Raw genomic sequence first — 16765 nt, forward strand, 5'->3', positions numbered from 1 at the left:
TCATTCATCAGTACTTGCATTGAATCAAGGAGGGTTGATCTTCTGAAACTGTGCCTAACAAACATCAGGGGGTTGGAATTCTATATGGGTAGGTGGTGCCTGAACAGGGACCTGAAAAGACAAGATAAAAACTAAACTTAATGGGGCCAGAGAGATAGCACAGTGGTAGGGAGTTTGCCTTGCATGCAGGAAATTGGTTCGAATTCCAGCGTCTCATATGGTTCCCCAAGCCTGCTGGAGTAGCCCCTGATCGTAGAGCCAGGAGTAGCCCCTGAGCACTGCTGGGTGTAACCCAAAAACGAAAACAAAAACAAACAAACAAAAAACTAAACTTAACAAAAAGCAGCAATTTGCATAGGTGCATCAAAAGGAAAAATGTACATATAAAAATGAGCTCTTATCTACTAGGGATACGAACTCATACTTGTTTACAATACAGGGACATCTCCCACCTTGAAAATATGTCATGTGGACCCAACGTGGACCCCAGGTGATTAGACACCATCTGTCCAGCCTTGAACCTTGGATCCCAGACATAGAAACGACACAGTTCTTCACGACAGCTACAGGAAACAAATCCCATTTGGGACATCCTCAATACTGCTCAGACACCAACAAGTGCCAGCTCTAATATGATATCCTGACAATGAGGAAAATGGGAACAACTTGACCTAAGATCAGGTTATCCTACCCCTCCAGCTGACGATAAGACAAAATCAGAAGACTTGTCACCCTTTGGTCAGTCCAAAAGCCAAGATCACGATTTACAGATGACTGGCTGATAGAACCAAGACCAGACTGTATGTATCCTGTGACCAATAAAAAAGCCCTAGTCTAGGGTTTGAGCTACAACCTGCACAACAACCATGATCTCCAGTTCCAATTGTCCGTCTGAGACAATTGCAACGGAATGGGTCTTCTGGAAACACAATGAAAGACGCTATCATAGGCTCCATCCAAAGATCAGTGCAAAGACCAAGACCACCAAACACAGAAGACAGATTAAAATGACACTGAGGGAATAGAACTTCTAGAACCACAAAGAAAGGCTTCATCATAAGTTCCACCCCTTGACCTGTGCAGATACCGAGATCTCTAGATACAAAGATCTGATTTTATCACCCAGGACGAAGCAGACATCTTCCAAACACCACGAAAGCACCAAGGAGAGAGTAAAGGAACCTGAACGGAGTCTATAGTTAATCCCATGACAATATACTCCAAGGGTGGAGAAACCCTGTATCTCTTAGGCCAAGGGAATTCCTTTTCGAATGACCCCAATATTTACTGTGTCTGTGCAGGAGGGAAAAAAAGGCACAAAACAAATTTTTTTTTATATCTATCTAGGTTTTGTCGATTTCTTCATTTTGGTATGGTTATTGAAGTTGTTGTCTCCATTTATATTTATTTATTTATTTTCTTATTTTCTTTTTCTTTAGGTGCTCTGCCATGTTTTTTATCTCAAGACCATGGCTTTTATGTGGTGCTTATCTTTATTGTTGGAGTGCTCACTGGATATTTTATTTGACACTTCTTTTTGTACTGTTGAGGTGTTTCACCTTCTTTTTCCCCTTCGTCTCTCAAACCAATGATGAGAGCCTCTAGAAGGACTCTACCCATTTCTGGCCTATTTGATTTTTACCCCAGTTTATCACTTTTCTCTTCTTCAAACAAAACCACATAACTGGAACTATCTAGTACCGCCTCCCAGTTAGAGGAGGAAACAAGGGAGGTACCAAGACCAAGACTACTTAGTGTAGGACCACTAAGTAGTAAGCTAGGCTCAGAGGGGACCATGTATTCTAGCAGCCCCAAGGGGAGGAGAGGGAGGAGGATATGGAAGGTAAAATGGGAACGGAAGTGTAGGGAGGATAATTTGGTGATGGGAATCCCCCCTAATATTATGTTAATATGAACCTAAAATATTATTGTCAACAATGTGTAAGCCACTATAATCAAAATAAAAATTATATTTAAAAAAAAGGTAAAATGTAAAGAAAAAACTTTTAGGCCTAAAAACAGATGTTCTTATCCAAAAACATGAGTCAAGGAACCAACTAAAGGCTCCAGACAAGATTATTTCACAATCCTCAAAGTACATTCTGCAACGTTCTCAAAAAGTCTTCTTTTGTAGACCAGATGACAAAGCCAGAATTCAGAGATCATGGGTCTGGCAGATTATGAAGATCTTATGAAGCAATCAGAGAGTCATATGGTAAACCACAGTCAGGAGATGTAAGGAAGTCCACCTTGCAGGCAAGGTAAAATTTATTTTTAAGTCATAACCAGGAAGGCAGAAAGCCAATTTTTGGGCACAGTTTTGAGCCCGTTCCTGGTTGACAGAAGATGCACACCAAATGTCATTGGGGATAAAACTACTATATCACACTGATGGTTACCAGGGCTTTGGGGCATGAGAGAACAGAAAGATTTTCCAAGCTCTTCTTTCTTAGGAAGAATCCATGCAGAAGTCCATAAGTCCGAAAATAAGGTGCTAGGTACAGGGGAAATTGGCCGATTTTTGAGTGATGATATATGTTTCAGAACTCTTTTTTATTTTATTTTTTGAGCACCTGGCAGTGCTCAGGGATTACTCCTGGCTCAGAAAGCTCAGAAATCACTCCTGGCAGGCTTGGGGGACCATATGGGATGCCAGGATAGGAACCACCGTCCTTCTGCATGCAAGGCAAACTCCCTACCACTGTGCTATCTCTCCAGCCCCCACAGAAATCTTAATCTTTTTTTATCCATTAATGACCAGTCAATCCATATTTCCAAAGACAATGTTCAGAAATATTAAAACTCCAAAAATGATTAGGAAGATATTCAGACCAGGAAGGGTAGTAATGTAATTATATAAATTCATTGGCAATTCAGATCACAGCCAACTTAAAGCCAAAACTCTGACCCAAACAGAACAAATCTGTCTACAAAAAGGTGACGTAGTTCATTAAATTATCCCCATCATCCATCCAAAAAGAACAGAGGGGATTTTCCAGAGAAACAATTCACTCGCAGATAAGGGTTCAGGTTAGGGCTGTTTGGATAGCACCAGTTGTTTGACGCCCCCTCCCTTTTTTTTTTTTTTTTTTTAAGAAAAGCACACACTTTGCCTCTCCATAGGCATCACACTTATAAAGTCATTCAGTTGTGTTTGATGTGAAGAACGATTGGAGTTTGGGGGGGGGTTTGGGGGGGCAGTTTTGGGTCACATCCAGAACACTCAGGGGTTATTCCTGTTCTGTGCTCAGAAATCACACCTGGCAGGCTCGGGGGACTATATGGGATGCCGGGGTTCAAACCACCATCCATCCTGAATAGGCTGCGTGCAAGGCAAATGCCCTACCACTGTGCTATCTCTCTAGCCCCCGTGGAGAAAGTTAGTTTTTATTAGAAGTTTCCAGTATTCTTCTGGAAGGGAACTACATCCATATCAGCTACTCCTATCCTTCCCAGATAGGAGATATGGGGTTCCCCTTTCCCCACTGGGGACTGTGGAATGTTCAGCCTATCCAGCAACAGTAGGAAAACCCGAAGCTGAGAGGAACACAGCAGTTGGATCAAGAGGAGGTGGTTCTGGCAGTCTACCCTCAAGCCAGGGGCCCGGATCCCACTGAGGCTGGGATCCCCTTGGGCCGGTGATTCCTGCTGGCTCTATCTCTGCCCATGCAGTCCTCAGCACTCCCTACCTTGCCTGTCCACATCCCATCCCCTTTCCACCTGTCTTTCCAAAGGAGAACACAGAATTCTTTTAGTTAATTTATTTATTTTGTTCAAGGGCACAAGATCAGACCCTGGACAGGGGGAAATCCTTGTCACTGGGTTAAAAACTGGGAGATTTTCTGGGGAAAGGCACTGAAGCGAACATCTTCATCTCTCTAGAGCTGAAGACAGGCCAGAACCCAGTCTGGTCCTGGGAGAAGTACTCTCAGAGCTTGGAAAAGGTGATAGTCTTTAGGTCCTTCTTCTCCATCGCGGCTTGGACAGACTTCATGATGTCATTCGTTTGCAGCATAGACTTATTCCAGACCCTCTGGATAGAACAGAAGGAACAGAATTGGACAAAGAGAAACAGCAAGAGCTACCCCATAAGTGGACCTGACAGGCAGAGGCCTGTTGGGCCCTGATTGATCTCTTGAGGGATCCAAGAAGGGCTGTGAGTGGTCGGACGGAGCCTCACCATGTACTTGAGACCTTCATCTACCGAATGGTCACGAGAGTAGAGCAAGTTGACTTTGGTGCCCTGCACCGCCACAGGGCTTTTGCTGGCAATCTCGGCTGCCAGGGCGAAGGCGGCATCGAGCATGGCATCCCGATCGGTGAACACCCGGCTATGGAATAAGGAATTATTGGCCCAAGAAGCATTGGCTTCCTTCCCACCCACTGGTGAAGAATTGACCAATCAAAATAGAAAAAGGAAGATCCTACCCGGCCCCCCAATAAAGCAGACCAAGTAGAGTATGACTCTAGACTCCAGCATAGAAAACTGACCACCAGAAGAAGCCAACAGGAATGGGTTAGGTGACAGAGTCCCTGGCAGGCATGACTGTCCCTGAGGTCTCAGCCAGCACTGGCTGGCCCTACCTGACCAGCCCACAGCTCAGGGCCTCGTCAGCCATCATCTTGCGGCAGGTGAAGGCTAGCTCGTTGACCAGGCTGCAAGGGGACAGGGTGTTGTCAGGGGGTTGTCTGTCAAGGTCCAGAGGGCCAGATGATACCCCGCCACCCCTTCTTTCCCTAGGCACTTCCACTCACCTCTGGTTCCCGATGACTTTGGGCAGCCTCTGCAGAGTTCCCACATCAGCAGCCAAGCCCACGTCCACCTCCTAGGAGGATAGTGATCGTCACAGGGCTACCTTGTATGAATACCTGAATGCTTCTGCTGCTTTGAAAGTCCCTTCATAGCTCCCCGATGACACCCCATCCTGTTCCAACGTTTCAGTTACTTCCCAGTTCCTCAGGGCCAGTCACATCTTTCTCTCCGAGGTAAAAGAACCCTCCGTAAATGTCCCCCATGCTCCATCCACCTGCCACCATCTCCAGCATCTTGCAACCCCCATCTTGCCTTTCGCCATGGCAGGAGCCACTCCTGCCCTTGCCCACCACCAAACCTTAGTGTCCCTCCCTTCCCTTTAGCACTGTCCTGGGGCACACTACACTATGGGGCTCATGCAAACTCAGTGCCATTCATGCAGAGTTCACACTTGTGCTGCTGATCACACTCACCTATGTGTAAGGCAGGTGGCTATATACCCATAATTTTGAAAGTTTGTTCGGTGGGGCTGGAGCTGAACATTGTTTTTACCTTTCATGCAAGTGAGGATAGAACCAGGGGAGCCCTAGTTCTGAGGCTTTGAGGCTACATAGTAGATAGTGCTCAGGACTTACTCCTGGCAGTGTTTGGGGACCATATTGGATGCTGGTGATTGAACCCAAGTTGATCATATGCAAATGCCCTACCTGCTGTGTTATCACTCCAGTCTCCCACTTAAAAATATTTTGGGAAGGGAAAAAAATTTTAGATGAAAGTTTGGGTAAACTTCTATGAAGCCTTCTTGGCTTACTCTCTCCAGGCCTTCACCCCACACCAATTGGTCTGCTTTGCCCACCAAACATATCCACAACTTGAGCTCCATTCACAGATCAGCTCCAAGGAAGCAGAAGCTCAGGAGAATGGCTCACCTTGATCTGAAAAAAAGCATCCTGGGCACAGTAGCGGATATCACAGGCAGTGACGAGGTCCACACCTGGGTGGCAGAGACCAGGCATGTTATCCAATCACAAAGACCCAAAGAGGCAGCTACCCAGGTTAAGGTCTAGCTTGAAGCTGATGGCCATTGGCTGAGGGGCAGTAGGCGGGCTGAAGTCTAGCCTGAAGTTGACAGTCATTGTCTAAAGACAAAGGATCATAGCCAATAAGTCCAAATATGTGTACTCACCTCCACCAATGCAGCCACCATGAACAGCAGCAATCACAGGTTTAGGACACTAAAAGGAAGGAGAGGATGGTGTCAGGATGGCACCAGTTGGGCCAGGCCCCCTACCCGGCCCCCCAATAAAGCAGACCAAGTAGAGTATGACTCTAGACTCCAGCATAGAAAACTGACCACCAGAAGAAGCCAACAGGAATGGGTTAGGTGACAGAGTCCCTGGCAGGCATGACTGTCCCTGAGGTCTCAGGGAGTTGGGCCAGGCCTTACACTGCAGGCACCCCAGCCAGCACCTTTTCAATGATGGTGAAGGTCTCTTGGTAGTTGGCAATAAGTTTGTGCAGGTACCAGCTGATGCGAGCCACGTCATCACCCTGGGGTTGCAAGATGTCTGACGCCATGTCCATGAGGTCAATACCTGGTGGGTAGACATGAGAAGGCTCACCGACTGGGGGGGGCCCCATCCCCACTCTAAGCCCCAATTAAAACAGCCCCCAAACCATCAACAAGGAGATAATGGGCTGTGTCTGAGGCAGAAACTCAGTCAAGGAACATGGGAGGATGAGCCCCGGCTTTAGTCTCTCAATAACCCTACACCATGAGCCTTCAGAGGCTGGGGGTTGGGGACTTGTCCCCCACCTGTGTGAAACAGAACCACACAACTGGTCCAGGATCATCTTTCCACTGTCAGAGCAGGATCTCATGCCATGGTCTGGAGTACCAGCTACCAAAGATCAACGTTTCTAAGACAGGATGACCTGGAGATGAAGCTTTGGTATTTTAGGATTTTTTTTTTTTGTTTGTTTGTTTCTGGGTCACACCCAGTGACACTCTGGGGTTACTCCCAGCTATGTGCTCAGAAATTGCTCCTGGCTTGGGGGACTATATGGGATGCCGAGGATCAAACACATGTCCATCCTGAGTCAGCCATGTGCAAGGCAAATGCTGTCCCACTGTACTAGTGTTCCGGTCCTTTATCATTTTTTTAAATTAATATCTTTATTTAGGCAACATGATTACAAACATGTTTGTAGATGGATTTCAGTTATTAAAAAAAAAACACACCCCCCCTTCATCAGTGTAACATTCCCACCAACAATGTCCCCCATCTCCCTCCTTCCCCACCCCCTGCCTGTTTTTGAGACAGGCATTCTATTTCTCTCACTCACTACCATTTTTTAATTTTGGGGCCACACGTGGCAGCTCCAGCTCCAGAGGAATCCCCAATCTGACCTTTCCCACCCATCCTTTCCGCTGCCAGTTTCTGGTCTCCTGCTTCTCAGCCCTACCCAAAGGCAGAGCTTTTGTCCTTCTATTTATAAAAAAGAAGTCTTGGCCAAGCCCTTCCCAGTGGCACACATGCATCATTGCCAACGATACCTTCAGGGCCCTCGGGCCTTCTGCATTCCAACTCCACCACCTGCCCCATCCCCAGGTGCCTCCTCTGGGTCCGGGTCCACAGCCCCCTCCTCCCAAAAAGCCCTGCCCCACCCCTTGCCACAGCCAGCTGACTCACTTGGCGTCCCTCAGTCCTCTCAGGCACAGCTCAAAGGCCACCCCAGAAAATAACAGCCTTATCACCTGCACTTCCCTCTTGTTATCAGAGAACTGAGTGCTTATCTTTTGGGGCCTCCCAAGCAGTGCTGGGAGGGGTGCAGGGGGGATGCACTCAGTGCCCAAGATCACAGCCAGGTCAGAATGTGCTCAAGCTAGCAGTGCCAACTCCCCTGTGTGACTCATGCTTAGCTCTTGGAAGCTCTGAAATCAGAGGTGTTGTCTGTCTGTCCATCCTGTCTCCCTGGAGCCCAACCGGAGCTGTGAAGGACAGATCCAGGCCACAACCCTTTGCCCTCTCACAGCTGCCCTTTGGTAGGGTAGACAAAAAGGGTAACATTCTGCCAGGTGGTAATAAGGGTTAAGGGAAAAAGGAAAGAGTGCTATGGGGGGACAGGGAAAAATATGGTATGGGGTAAAGATCTTAAAAAGGAAGAAATAGCACAGTGGGTAATGACATTTGCCTCGCATGCAGCTGACCCAGGTTTGATCTCCAGCATCCCATATGGTCCTCCAAGCCAGGAGTGATTTCTCAGCACAGAGCCAAGAGTAACCCCTGAGTATCACCAGATGTGATCCAAGAACAATAACAAAATGAAAAAGATCTTAAAAAGGACAGAGGTCAGAGCGATAGCACAGCAGGTAAAGTGTTGCTGCCCCAGGTTGAATCCTTGGCATCCTATATGGTCTCTTGAGTCCACCAGGAGGAATTCCTGAGTGCAGAGCCAGGAGTAAGGCCTGAGAGCTGCCAGGTGTGACCCAAGAAACAATTAATAAATAAACAAAACATAGAAAAGGACAGACAGGGAGAAGAGCATTCCAGGCAGTGGACCGGAATGCATGATTTATAAATGAAAACCCAGGATTTGATCCCCCAAACCCCAGGCATGGTTCTCCTGCACTGCTGGGAGTTGCTAACCAAGCGGCACTAGGTGGGGCCTATAGAACAGATAGTATGTGTAGGTAAGATGCTTGCCTTGCACGAGACTGACCCAGGTTCGATCCCTGGCAACTCATGTGGCTCCTGAGCCCACCAGGAGTGATCCCTGAGCACAGAGCCAAGAGTAAGCCAGGAGTAAGCCGGGTGTGGTCCCCAAAGAAGCCCCAAATAAGTCTTTCCTTTGTTGAGAAAAGCCCAGAGCAAAGACCTCCTGGAGACCACCAGCCCAGAAGAGTGGGAGAAGCCATTATTGGAGGGGAGTGGAAAGTGGGAGGAGCCAACAAGAGGGACAGAGCAGAGAGCAGAACACCAGCGTGGGGTCCGGCTGTGGGGAGCTACAAGCCTCAGTCTCTCTGCAAGCCACAGGCTGGCCCTGGCCCAATTACACTCCCCTATCTCCCTCCAGAGTTAATCATTGCCTTCACCTCCGGCCTGAGCCATACACCAGTAAAATTATTCCCATAAGTGGCCTCACCCCAGCACAGAGTCTGTGATCTCCATAGTTTGTTTAATAAGGAGGTGTGTGGGGCTAGAGAGAAAGTACAGTGGAGAGGGTGTTTGCCTTACGTAAGTGGTCAGGATCCCGGGTTCGGGTTTGAGATCTTCACCATCCCATATGGTCCCCATAACCCTGCCAGGACCACTTGATGCACTGCCTGGAGTAGTCAAGAAGCAAAATATAAGAAAATAAGAGATGGGGGCCCGGGGAGATAGCACAGCGGTGTTTGCCTTGCAAGCAGCCGATCCAGGACCAAAGGTGGTTGGTTCGAATCCCGGTGTCCCATATGGTCCCCCATGCCTGCCAGGAGCTATTTCTGAGCAGACAGCCAGGAGTAGCCCCTGAGCACCGCCGGGTGTGGCCCAAAAACCAAAAAAAAAAAAAAAAGCAAAATATAAGAAAATAAGAGATGGGAGAGGTTACTGGTGAGAACTGACTTTGTGCTCTGGGCAGCTTTTCTGTCCGTTGAAGGCAGATCTGCCTGGATTGGGAGGAGGCAAAGGTTCAAGGGCACAAACCCCAGAGCACTTGGCCCACAAGTCGCCTGGGCAGAGACAGCCATTGAAGCAGGGCCAGGACCTTTGCCATCAGCTGGCTGTGCTCTGCTACCTGTTGGGAGGCCGCCAGACTCAGCGGGACCAGCCCAGCCTGTTTCCAGGCCCACTGGCTTTTCCAGTTCACCTGCCTACCTATAGATCCTCGCAGCACAAGAAGATAGGTACCCTCTCCCCAACAGATTGAGAACCAATGGCTCCCTAGGCTGAGGTGCAGAGCGTGTGCTTTGAATGCAGGAGATCCGGGTTTGATCTCCGCATTGCATCTCCCAAACATACCAGGAGCAACTCCAAGGTGCCAGGAGCAATTCCTGAGCAACCCTGAGTGTGACTCCCCCACAAGAAAATAAAAACAACGGGCTGAAGCAATAGCCTAGTGGTTAGGGTGTTTGCCTTGCACGTGGATTGGATGACCTATGTTAGATCCCCAGCATCCCATATGGACCCTTAAGCACCACCAGGAATAATTTCTGTGCACAGATCCAGGAGTAACCCCTGGTGCTGCTGGGTGTGGCCCAAAAAACAAACCAAAAAAAAAAAAAAATCACAAAAAAACCCCAGAGTGTTAACAATTCATTGCATAGAAAACGCGCCCCCTTTTACTGCCCAAAAGCTTCGAGATCAATTTCCTAAAGTGGATGCCTCATTCTCCCACTCCCCTGGGGTGTGCTAAAACTAGCCAGAGGGGGCTCGAAGATAGCACAGCGGCGTTTGCCTTGCAAGCGGCCGATCCAGGACCAAAGGTGGTTGGTTCAAATCCCGGTATCCCATATGGTCCCCTGTGCCTGCCAGGCGCTATTTCTGAGCAGACAGCCAGGAGTAAGCCCTGAGCACTGCCAGGTGTGACCCAAAAACCAAAAAAAAAAAAAAAAAAAAAAAAAAGGACCTGTTATAACCGTGAAAGTAATTGAAGGGGTCCTTATGGTTTGTTCACATAAAGAGGGCAAGTTTAGGGGGAACTGAGTTAGGGGGTTCATTTCTGAAAGGGGGGCAGTCAGTCAAATCAGTGTGGATACCTGAGTCCAGGTTCCAGAAGACATTCAAGTCCAGGTTTTCCTTGGTGATTAGAAGTAACAGCAGGACAGCTGGGCCTATATTCACTCAGTGAGTCCATAGGGGAACCTAAGGATACCCTATTTCTCTTTGCTTTTTTTTTTTTTTTCCTTTTAAATCACACTAGGCAGTGCTCAAGGTTTATTCCTGGCTCTGCATTCAGGAATCACTCCTGGCAGGGCTTGAGGGACCATAAGAGATGCCAGAAATCAAACCGGCTGTATGCCAGACAAGCATCCTGCCCACTGTACTATCGCTCCAGCCCAGGTCCCCCATTTCCTCCAGGAGGGGAACCCAGCTCAGAGTGAGCAGAGGGAAGGAGGCGGGTGGCAGCCCTGGCCAAAGTCCTGACTACCATGAAAGCTTCAGCGTGCAACAGTGCCAGGTCCCACCCCATTTTCTAAATTCCCTATCCTCGTGCCAACAGTGAGCATAGGGCATATTCCTCCCCCTCAAGGAGCCTCTGTGCCCTTACGGGTCATATGGGATGATAACTGAACCTGCTGGACAGAGCCATGAAAAAAGACTTAATAACAGGGATAAGATTCCAGGACAACTGAAAACACTAACAAAGCGTAGGCTGTTGCTTCCCCTCCATCCCCCAGCTTTTTGGAGGCTATACCCAGAGGTGCTCAAGGCCTACTTCTGGCTGTACACTCACCCAGGGATCACTCCTGGCAGGCAGGCTTGAGGAACCATATGGGATGCCAAGGATTGAACTTAAACTGACTGTGTACAGGATAAGTGTCCTCCCCATTGTACCGTGGCTTCAGTCCCTGTTGCTTCTTATTAATGACAAGTCAGACCCTTTCGATAAGTCAGTGAAGTTTCTTCTTTCTGGCCTTCAAACACAGCTGCAGGGACTGGAGAGATAGCACAGTGGGAGGGTGTTTTGCCTCGCACGCAGCCAATTCAGGACAGACAGTGATTCAAATCCCGTCATCCCATATGGTCCACCGTGCCTGCCAGGAGTGATTTCTGAGCACAGAGTCAGGAGTAACCCCCAAGTGCTGAAAGCGTGACCCAAAAACAAAAATAGACACAACTGCAATCCTGGGGAGGTCTAAACTTCACCTATTCAGGGAGAGGGCATGGTTGCCACTGCTGGTGGTGCTTGGAACCATATTCAAAGCCAGGATTCAAACCTTTGTCACATCTGCAGCCATATACAAAACAAGTTCCTTAAACTTTGTACTTTCTCTCCAGTCCCTTCACTTTCAGGTGGGGACCCAGAAACAAGGTTAACTGCCAATCTCTGGGTCCTTGGTGTCCAGAAAGGGGATTGGCCAGAGTGACCTGACTGTTTGCTGAAGGAATGGGGATTATGGAAGAACAGAAAGTTAGAGAAGGGGCCAGAATGATAGCACAGTGGTAGGATGTTTGCCCTGCAAGCAGCAGACCTGGGATGGACGTGGATTTGATCCCTGGCATCCCATATGGGCCCATGAGTCTGCCAGGAGCGATTTCTGAGTGCAGAGCCAAGAGTAACCCCTGAGCACTGCTGGGTGTGGCTAAAAAAAAAAAAAATTAGGGGCCGGAGAGATAGCATGGAGGTAAGGCCTTTCATGCAGAAGGTCATTGGTTCGAATCCTGGCATCCCATATGGTCCCCTGTGCCTGCCAGGGGCGATTTCTGAGTATAGAGCCAGGAGTAACCCCTGAGCACTGCCAGGTGTGACCCAATACCCCAAAAAAATAAATAAATAAAAATTAAAAAATAATAAAGTTGGAGAAGGCAAACAGGAGACCAGCAAAGATATGAACAGAGAAAAGAGAAAGACTGAGTCATCTGCTCATCTGAGTTGGGGAACAGACACCCCAGGCTGTCAGTCAGAGCTCAGCAGGACCCTAATGCAGAAACCTCCCTATGTAATGTTTCCTGTCTAGGAAGACAACACCAACCAATGACTCTTGCTCAACAATATCTAACTACCCAATAGGGAGATTTTAGAGGGAATCTCAGTCAGTTGCCTGCCTTTAAAGCTATGCTGTTTTTGTTTTTTTTTTCTCCAACAATTCCATTACCAGTTGTAACAAGCATATAAAATTATTCTGTGCCTGGGGCTGGAGCGATTGCGCAAGCGGTAGGGTTTTGCCTTGCACACGGCTGACCCAGGACGGGCCACGGTTAGATCCCCTGGCATCCCATATGGTCCCCCAAGCCAGGAAGCAATTTCTAAGTGCATAGCCAGGAGTAACCCCTGAGCATCATTGAGTGTGGCCCAAAAAACAAACAAAAAATTCTGTGCCTGTCAAGGGGGAAGACTTGAGGGTGGGTAGAAAAATGGGACACATGGGTGATAGGACTGGTGTTGAAATCTTGGCTGCCAGAAACAACTGTATTATGAGCAATCGTCAACCTTGGTATTTAAATAAAGGTATTAAATAGGCTATGTTGTGTTCCAAGCAGTCCAGGGTAACCTGGGTTGCTGGAAAAGGAGGCAGGAACTCCATGAGAAAGTTAGAGGAGCCAGAGCAATAGCACAAAGGGTAGGGATTTTGGCTTTACAGTCAGCCTGGGTTTAATCTCTGGCATCCCACATGATCCTCTGAGCTGGCCAGAAGTGACTCCTGAGTGCAGAGCCAGGAGTAACCCATGACTGCCTACAGGTGTGGTCCAAAAATAAACAAACAAACAAAAAGAGTCAGAGAGGGGAGACCCAAATTCTGTGGCTGAACTCTGCCCGATCTCTTGCTAACCCCTAAATAAGTAAGTAGCCCAGAAAAAAAAAAAATTATGGGCCAGAGAGATAGTACAGCGGTAGGGCATTTGCCCTAATTACACGCAGCCAATCCAGGATGGATGGTGGTTCGAATCCGGCATCCCATATAGTCCCCCCTGCCTGCCAGGAGTGATTTCTGAGCACAGAGCTAGGAGTAACCCCTAAGCACTGCCAGGTATGACCTAAAAACAAAAACAAACAAACAAAAAAATTAGAACTGATTCCAAGTGAGCTGCTAAAACAGGAAACAAACAAGGGCCGGACTATAATAAAAACAAAACTATGAACAAATTTCTATGCACATACTGCATAGATCTTATTTTGAAGTGAAGAAACAAAACGGGAACCAATACAATATGTGGCCCATGGGCCGTAGTTTGAGGACCACTGGCCAAGAGTGATCCCAGAGCAGTAGATCTGGTCAATAGAAAATGACCTAGTTTGAAGAACAGAACTAGGCCAATTGAAAGATCAAATAGGGGGCATAGAGTGATAGCATAGTGGTAAGGTGTTTGCTTTGCATGTGGCCAATCTGGGACAAACCCAGGTTCGATCCCCTGCATTCCATACGGTCCCCCGAGCCTGTCAGGAGCAACTTCTGAGTACAGAGCCAGGAGTAACCCTTGAGCACCACTGGGTATGGCCCCAAACCAAAATAATAATAATAATAATAATAATAATAATAATAATAATAAAATTCAAATAGGAACTCTGAGGATAGCTTAAAGGCAAAATATCTCCTATCTCCGAAATGTGGGCCCCAGTGCCACCCATATGCACTGAGTAATAGGCTACAAGAGTGTAAGAGTCTTACCACCTCCCACCAATGCGTGTGTTAGCACCACAGCGCCCCCCCGTGGACTACTGAAAATCCTAATTTTTTTTTAAATGGCAAAATTCCTCATTAAGAACCTGAGAGTAGGGGCCGGGAAGGTGGCGCTAGAGGTAAGGTGTCTGCCTTACAAGCGCTAGCCAAGGAACGGACCGCGGTTCGATCCCCCGGCATCCCATATGGTCCCCCCAAGCCAGGGGCGATTTCTGAGCACATAGCCAGGAGTAACCCCTGAGCGTTAAACGGGTGTGGCCCAAAAACCAAAAAAAAAAAAAAAAAAAAAAAAAAAAAAAAAAGAACCTGAGAGTTAATTCAAAGGGCTAAGAGCATACTTTGCATGCTGGAGACCCAGGTTTAATCCTCAGCACAGCATGGTCCCTCAACATTACCAGGAGAGGCCCTTGAGCACTAAGACATGCCTAATTCTGACCCTCTTGAATATGACCAAAAAAAAAAAATCAAAACCAAACTAAAAAACTCCTAAGAAGCACTGCCCTGTTTCCAGACCAGGAGTGTGGAAGGTGGGGATGGTGCACTAGCATACCTGATGTGAACATTTTTCCCATTCCAGAAATTACCACTGCCCGGCACTCAGCATCTTCAGCAATCTTACTGAAGCACTCCACCATCTCCCTATAGAAGAGCAAGGAGTGAAGGGCTTTATCTGGGCTCAGGGATCTGTCCCCCATTCCCCACTCCCTGTCACTCCTTCTGCCCCTGCCTCCAGGCCCTGCAATCAGACCTCCAGAAGGCTCTGTTCATGGCATTCCTCTTCTCGGGTCGGTTCAGCTGCACATGCAGGATGTGTTTCCTAGCAGATGTCACTTTAAGGGACTCATAGCTGTGACCTGGGGCTTCACTGGGGGTTTCTCCGGAAGCAGCTTCCTGGGATACAGCGGAACTCAAAGGGCGAAAGCTCGGGCTGAGTGAGCTGGGGGGTGTCAGTCCTGGGGAAGACAAAACAGTTATGTCACCCAGTGCAAAGGACACAGCACAGGGGTCAACAGCAGGGGAGCTAAGTCTCAGGGACCATAAGATTGGGGAGCACAGGTCCTTAAGGAGGTCGTGGGGGCCTGATCTCAGTTTGGAACTAGATGAGCTAGCTGTCAGCAGTGTGCTAGATATTTACAACCTGACCCCAAACCTATACAAGTTGGGGTCACTTTGCAAAGGCCTAAATTCTAAAACGCAATGAGCCCCGGCTCAGGTTTCTTCACTTTCAGACGCTATGGCAACATGAACGTGCGGTGGATCCCCAGAAATCCCCGGGACTCACGTCGTGCTAGCAGATTTCGGAGAGTGCGGGAAGCCACAGTCACCACCGCCATTGCGACCCAAACTTCTGGAATGCCTGGGAAGAGGAAGTCAGGGGGCGGGCCGGAAAACTGCCATGTTGGATAAGGGCACCTATACTCTAGCCTGGATGCAGTGACGCCCTCTTGGTCACCATCTTTATTAAGGGCAACCGGAAGCCACCCCTGCCAAATGCTAGGTATGAACCCGTTTAGCCCAGTAGGAGTCGGGCCTAAGTCAATATATTTCGCATTGCTGCTGCTGAAAGTTCCTGGACGAAATTTATTCACGCGTTGTTTACAGTGAAGAAAAGAATCAAAAACGGCTTGAAAGTTCCAGGGCTCAATGGCTGAATAATTGTCACCTTGCAAATCTAATCATGACATGTACCATGTTAGTTAAAAAAGTGATCTCAGGGCCCTGAGAGATAGCACAGCGGCGTTTGCCTTGCAAGCAGCCAATCCAGGACCAAAGGTGCTTGGTTCGAATCCCGGTGTCCCATATGGTCCCCCGTGCCTGCCAGGAGCTATTTCTGAGCAGACAGCCAGGAGTAAAAAACCAAAAAAAAAGTGATCTCAGAGCAGAAAAGACAGGCAGGACAGAAGGTGCTGGCCTTGAATGCTCCTGACCTGGGTTGGGCCAGGGCATCCCAAATGATCTGCCGAGTCCACCTAGAATGATCTCTGAGCAGAGCCTGGAGTAAACTTCAAGCACAGTATTACAGCGTTAACCCACGGTTCCCCAGGGAGAAGGGAAAAAAACAAACAAACAAACAAAAATAACATGAAATAATCTCGTAATTTACCCTTTGAAAGGAATGTAAGGATGCACCGAAATTAAGTGTTGACTGTATACTCCTGAATCATGTTGAAGTCCTGTTATTTCCGTGGTACAGGGAGGAAGGGGGCTACGGAACAAAGTCTTTTTTTTTTTTTTTTTTTTTTTTTTTTGGTTGTTGGGCCACACCCGGTAATCAGGGGTTACTTCTGGCTATGCGCTCAGAAGTTGCTCCTGGCTTGGGGGGACCATATGGGACACCGGGGGATTGAACTGGGGTCCGTCTAAGGCTAGCACAGGCAAGACAGGCACCTTACCTCTAGCGCCACCGCCCGGCCCCGGGAACAAAGTCTTGAGTTCAAGGTCTGAGAAGAGTTGCATGGCTCTAAAATTCATAATACAGCTTTTTTAGAGCCAGAGGAATAGCTCACACATTGGGTGTGTGTTTTGCAAACAGGAGGCCCAAGTTCCGCCCCCTAACGCCAAATAAAGCTGTTTTTGTTTAAGGCAAGGAGGCAAGCCAGAGATTGTACAGCAGATAAAGCATTTGCTTTGTGGGCAAACCCACCTGGGTTGGCTCCCCAGAATTACAGGTGGTCCTGTATACCCTC

General features: G+C 48.1%; 1 protein-coding gene across 1 annotated transcript; it reads right to left on the reverse strand.

Moving 5' to 3' along the window:
* Window positions 1-3746: 3746 nt before the first annotated feature.
* ECH1 (enoyl-CoA hydratase 1) lies at window positions 3747-15455 on the reverse strand. The gene is made up of 10 exons (XM_049786644.1): window positions 15361-15455; window positions 14827-15031; window positions 14629-14717; window positions 6224-6348; window positions 5940-5988; window positions 5683-5747; window positions 4756-4826; window positions 4585-4656; window positions 4181-4331; window positions 3747-4033 (listed from the first exon to the last, which is right to left on the reverse strand). The coding sequence occupies exons 1-10, from the start codon at window positions 15410-15412 to the stop codon at window positions 3929-3931; spliced, it is 984 nt and encodes a 327-aa protein (XP_049642601.1). The 5' UTR covers window positions 15413-15455; the 3' UTR covers window positions 3747-3928.
* Window positions 15456-16765: the final 1310 nt, after the last annotated feature.

This window comes from Suncus etruscus, chromosome 14 (assembly GCF_024139225.1).
Source record: "Suncus etruscus isolate mSunEtr1 chromosome 14, mSunEtr1.pri.cur, whole genome shotgun sequence".
Taxonomy (NCBI): Eukaryota; Metazoa; Chordata; class Mammalia; order Eulipotyphla; family Soricidae; genus Suncus; species Suncus etruscus.

What these genes read in the sequence shown, in the direction of transcription:
- ECH1 (XM_049786644.1), bottom strand. Translation starts at nt 15,412, where the DNA reads ATGGCGGTGGTGACTGTGGCTTCCCGCACTCTCCGAAATCTGCTAGCA. An exon ending in AAAGTCATCGGGAACCAGAG is followed by an intron (nt 4,657 to 4,755) that starts GTGAGTGGAAGT and finishes GTCCCCTTGCAG; the next exon opens with CCTGGTCAACGAGCTAGCCT. An exon ending in ATGAAGGTCTCAAGTACATG is followed by an intron (nt 4,034 to 4,180) that starts GTGAGGCTCCGT and finishes TGTTCTATCCAG; the next exon opens with AGGGTCTGGAATAAGTCTAT.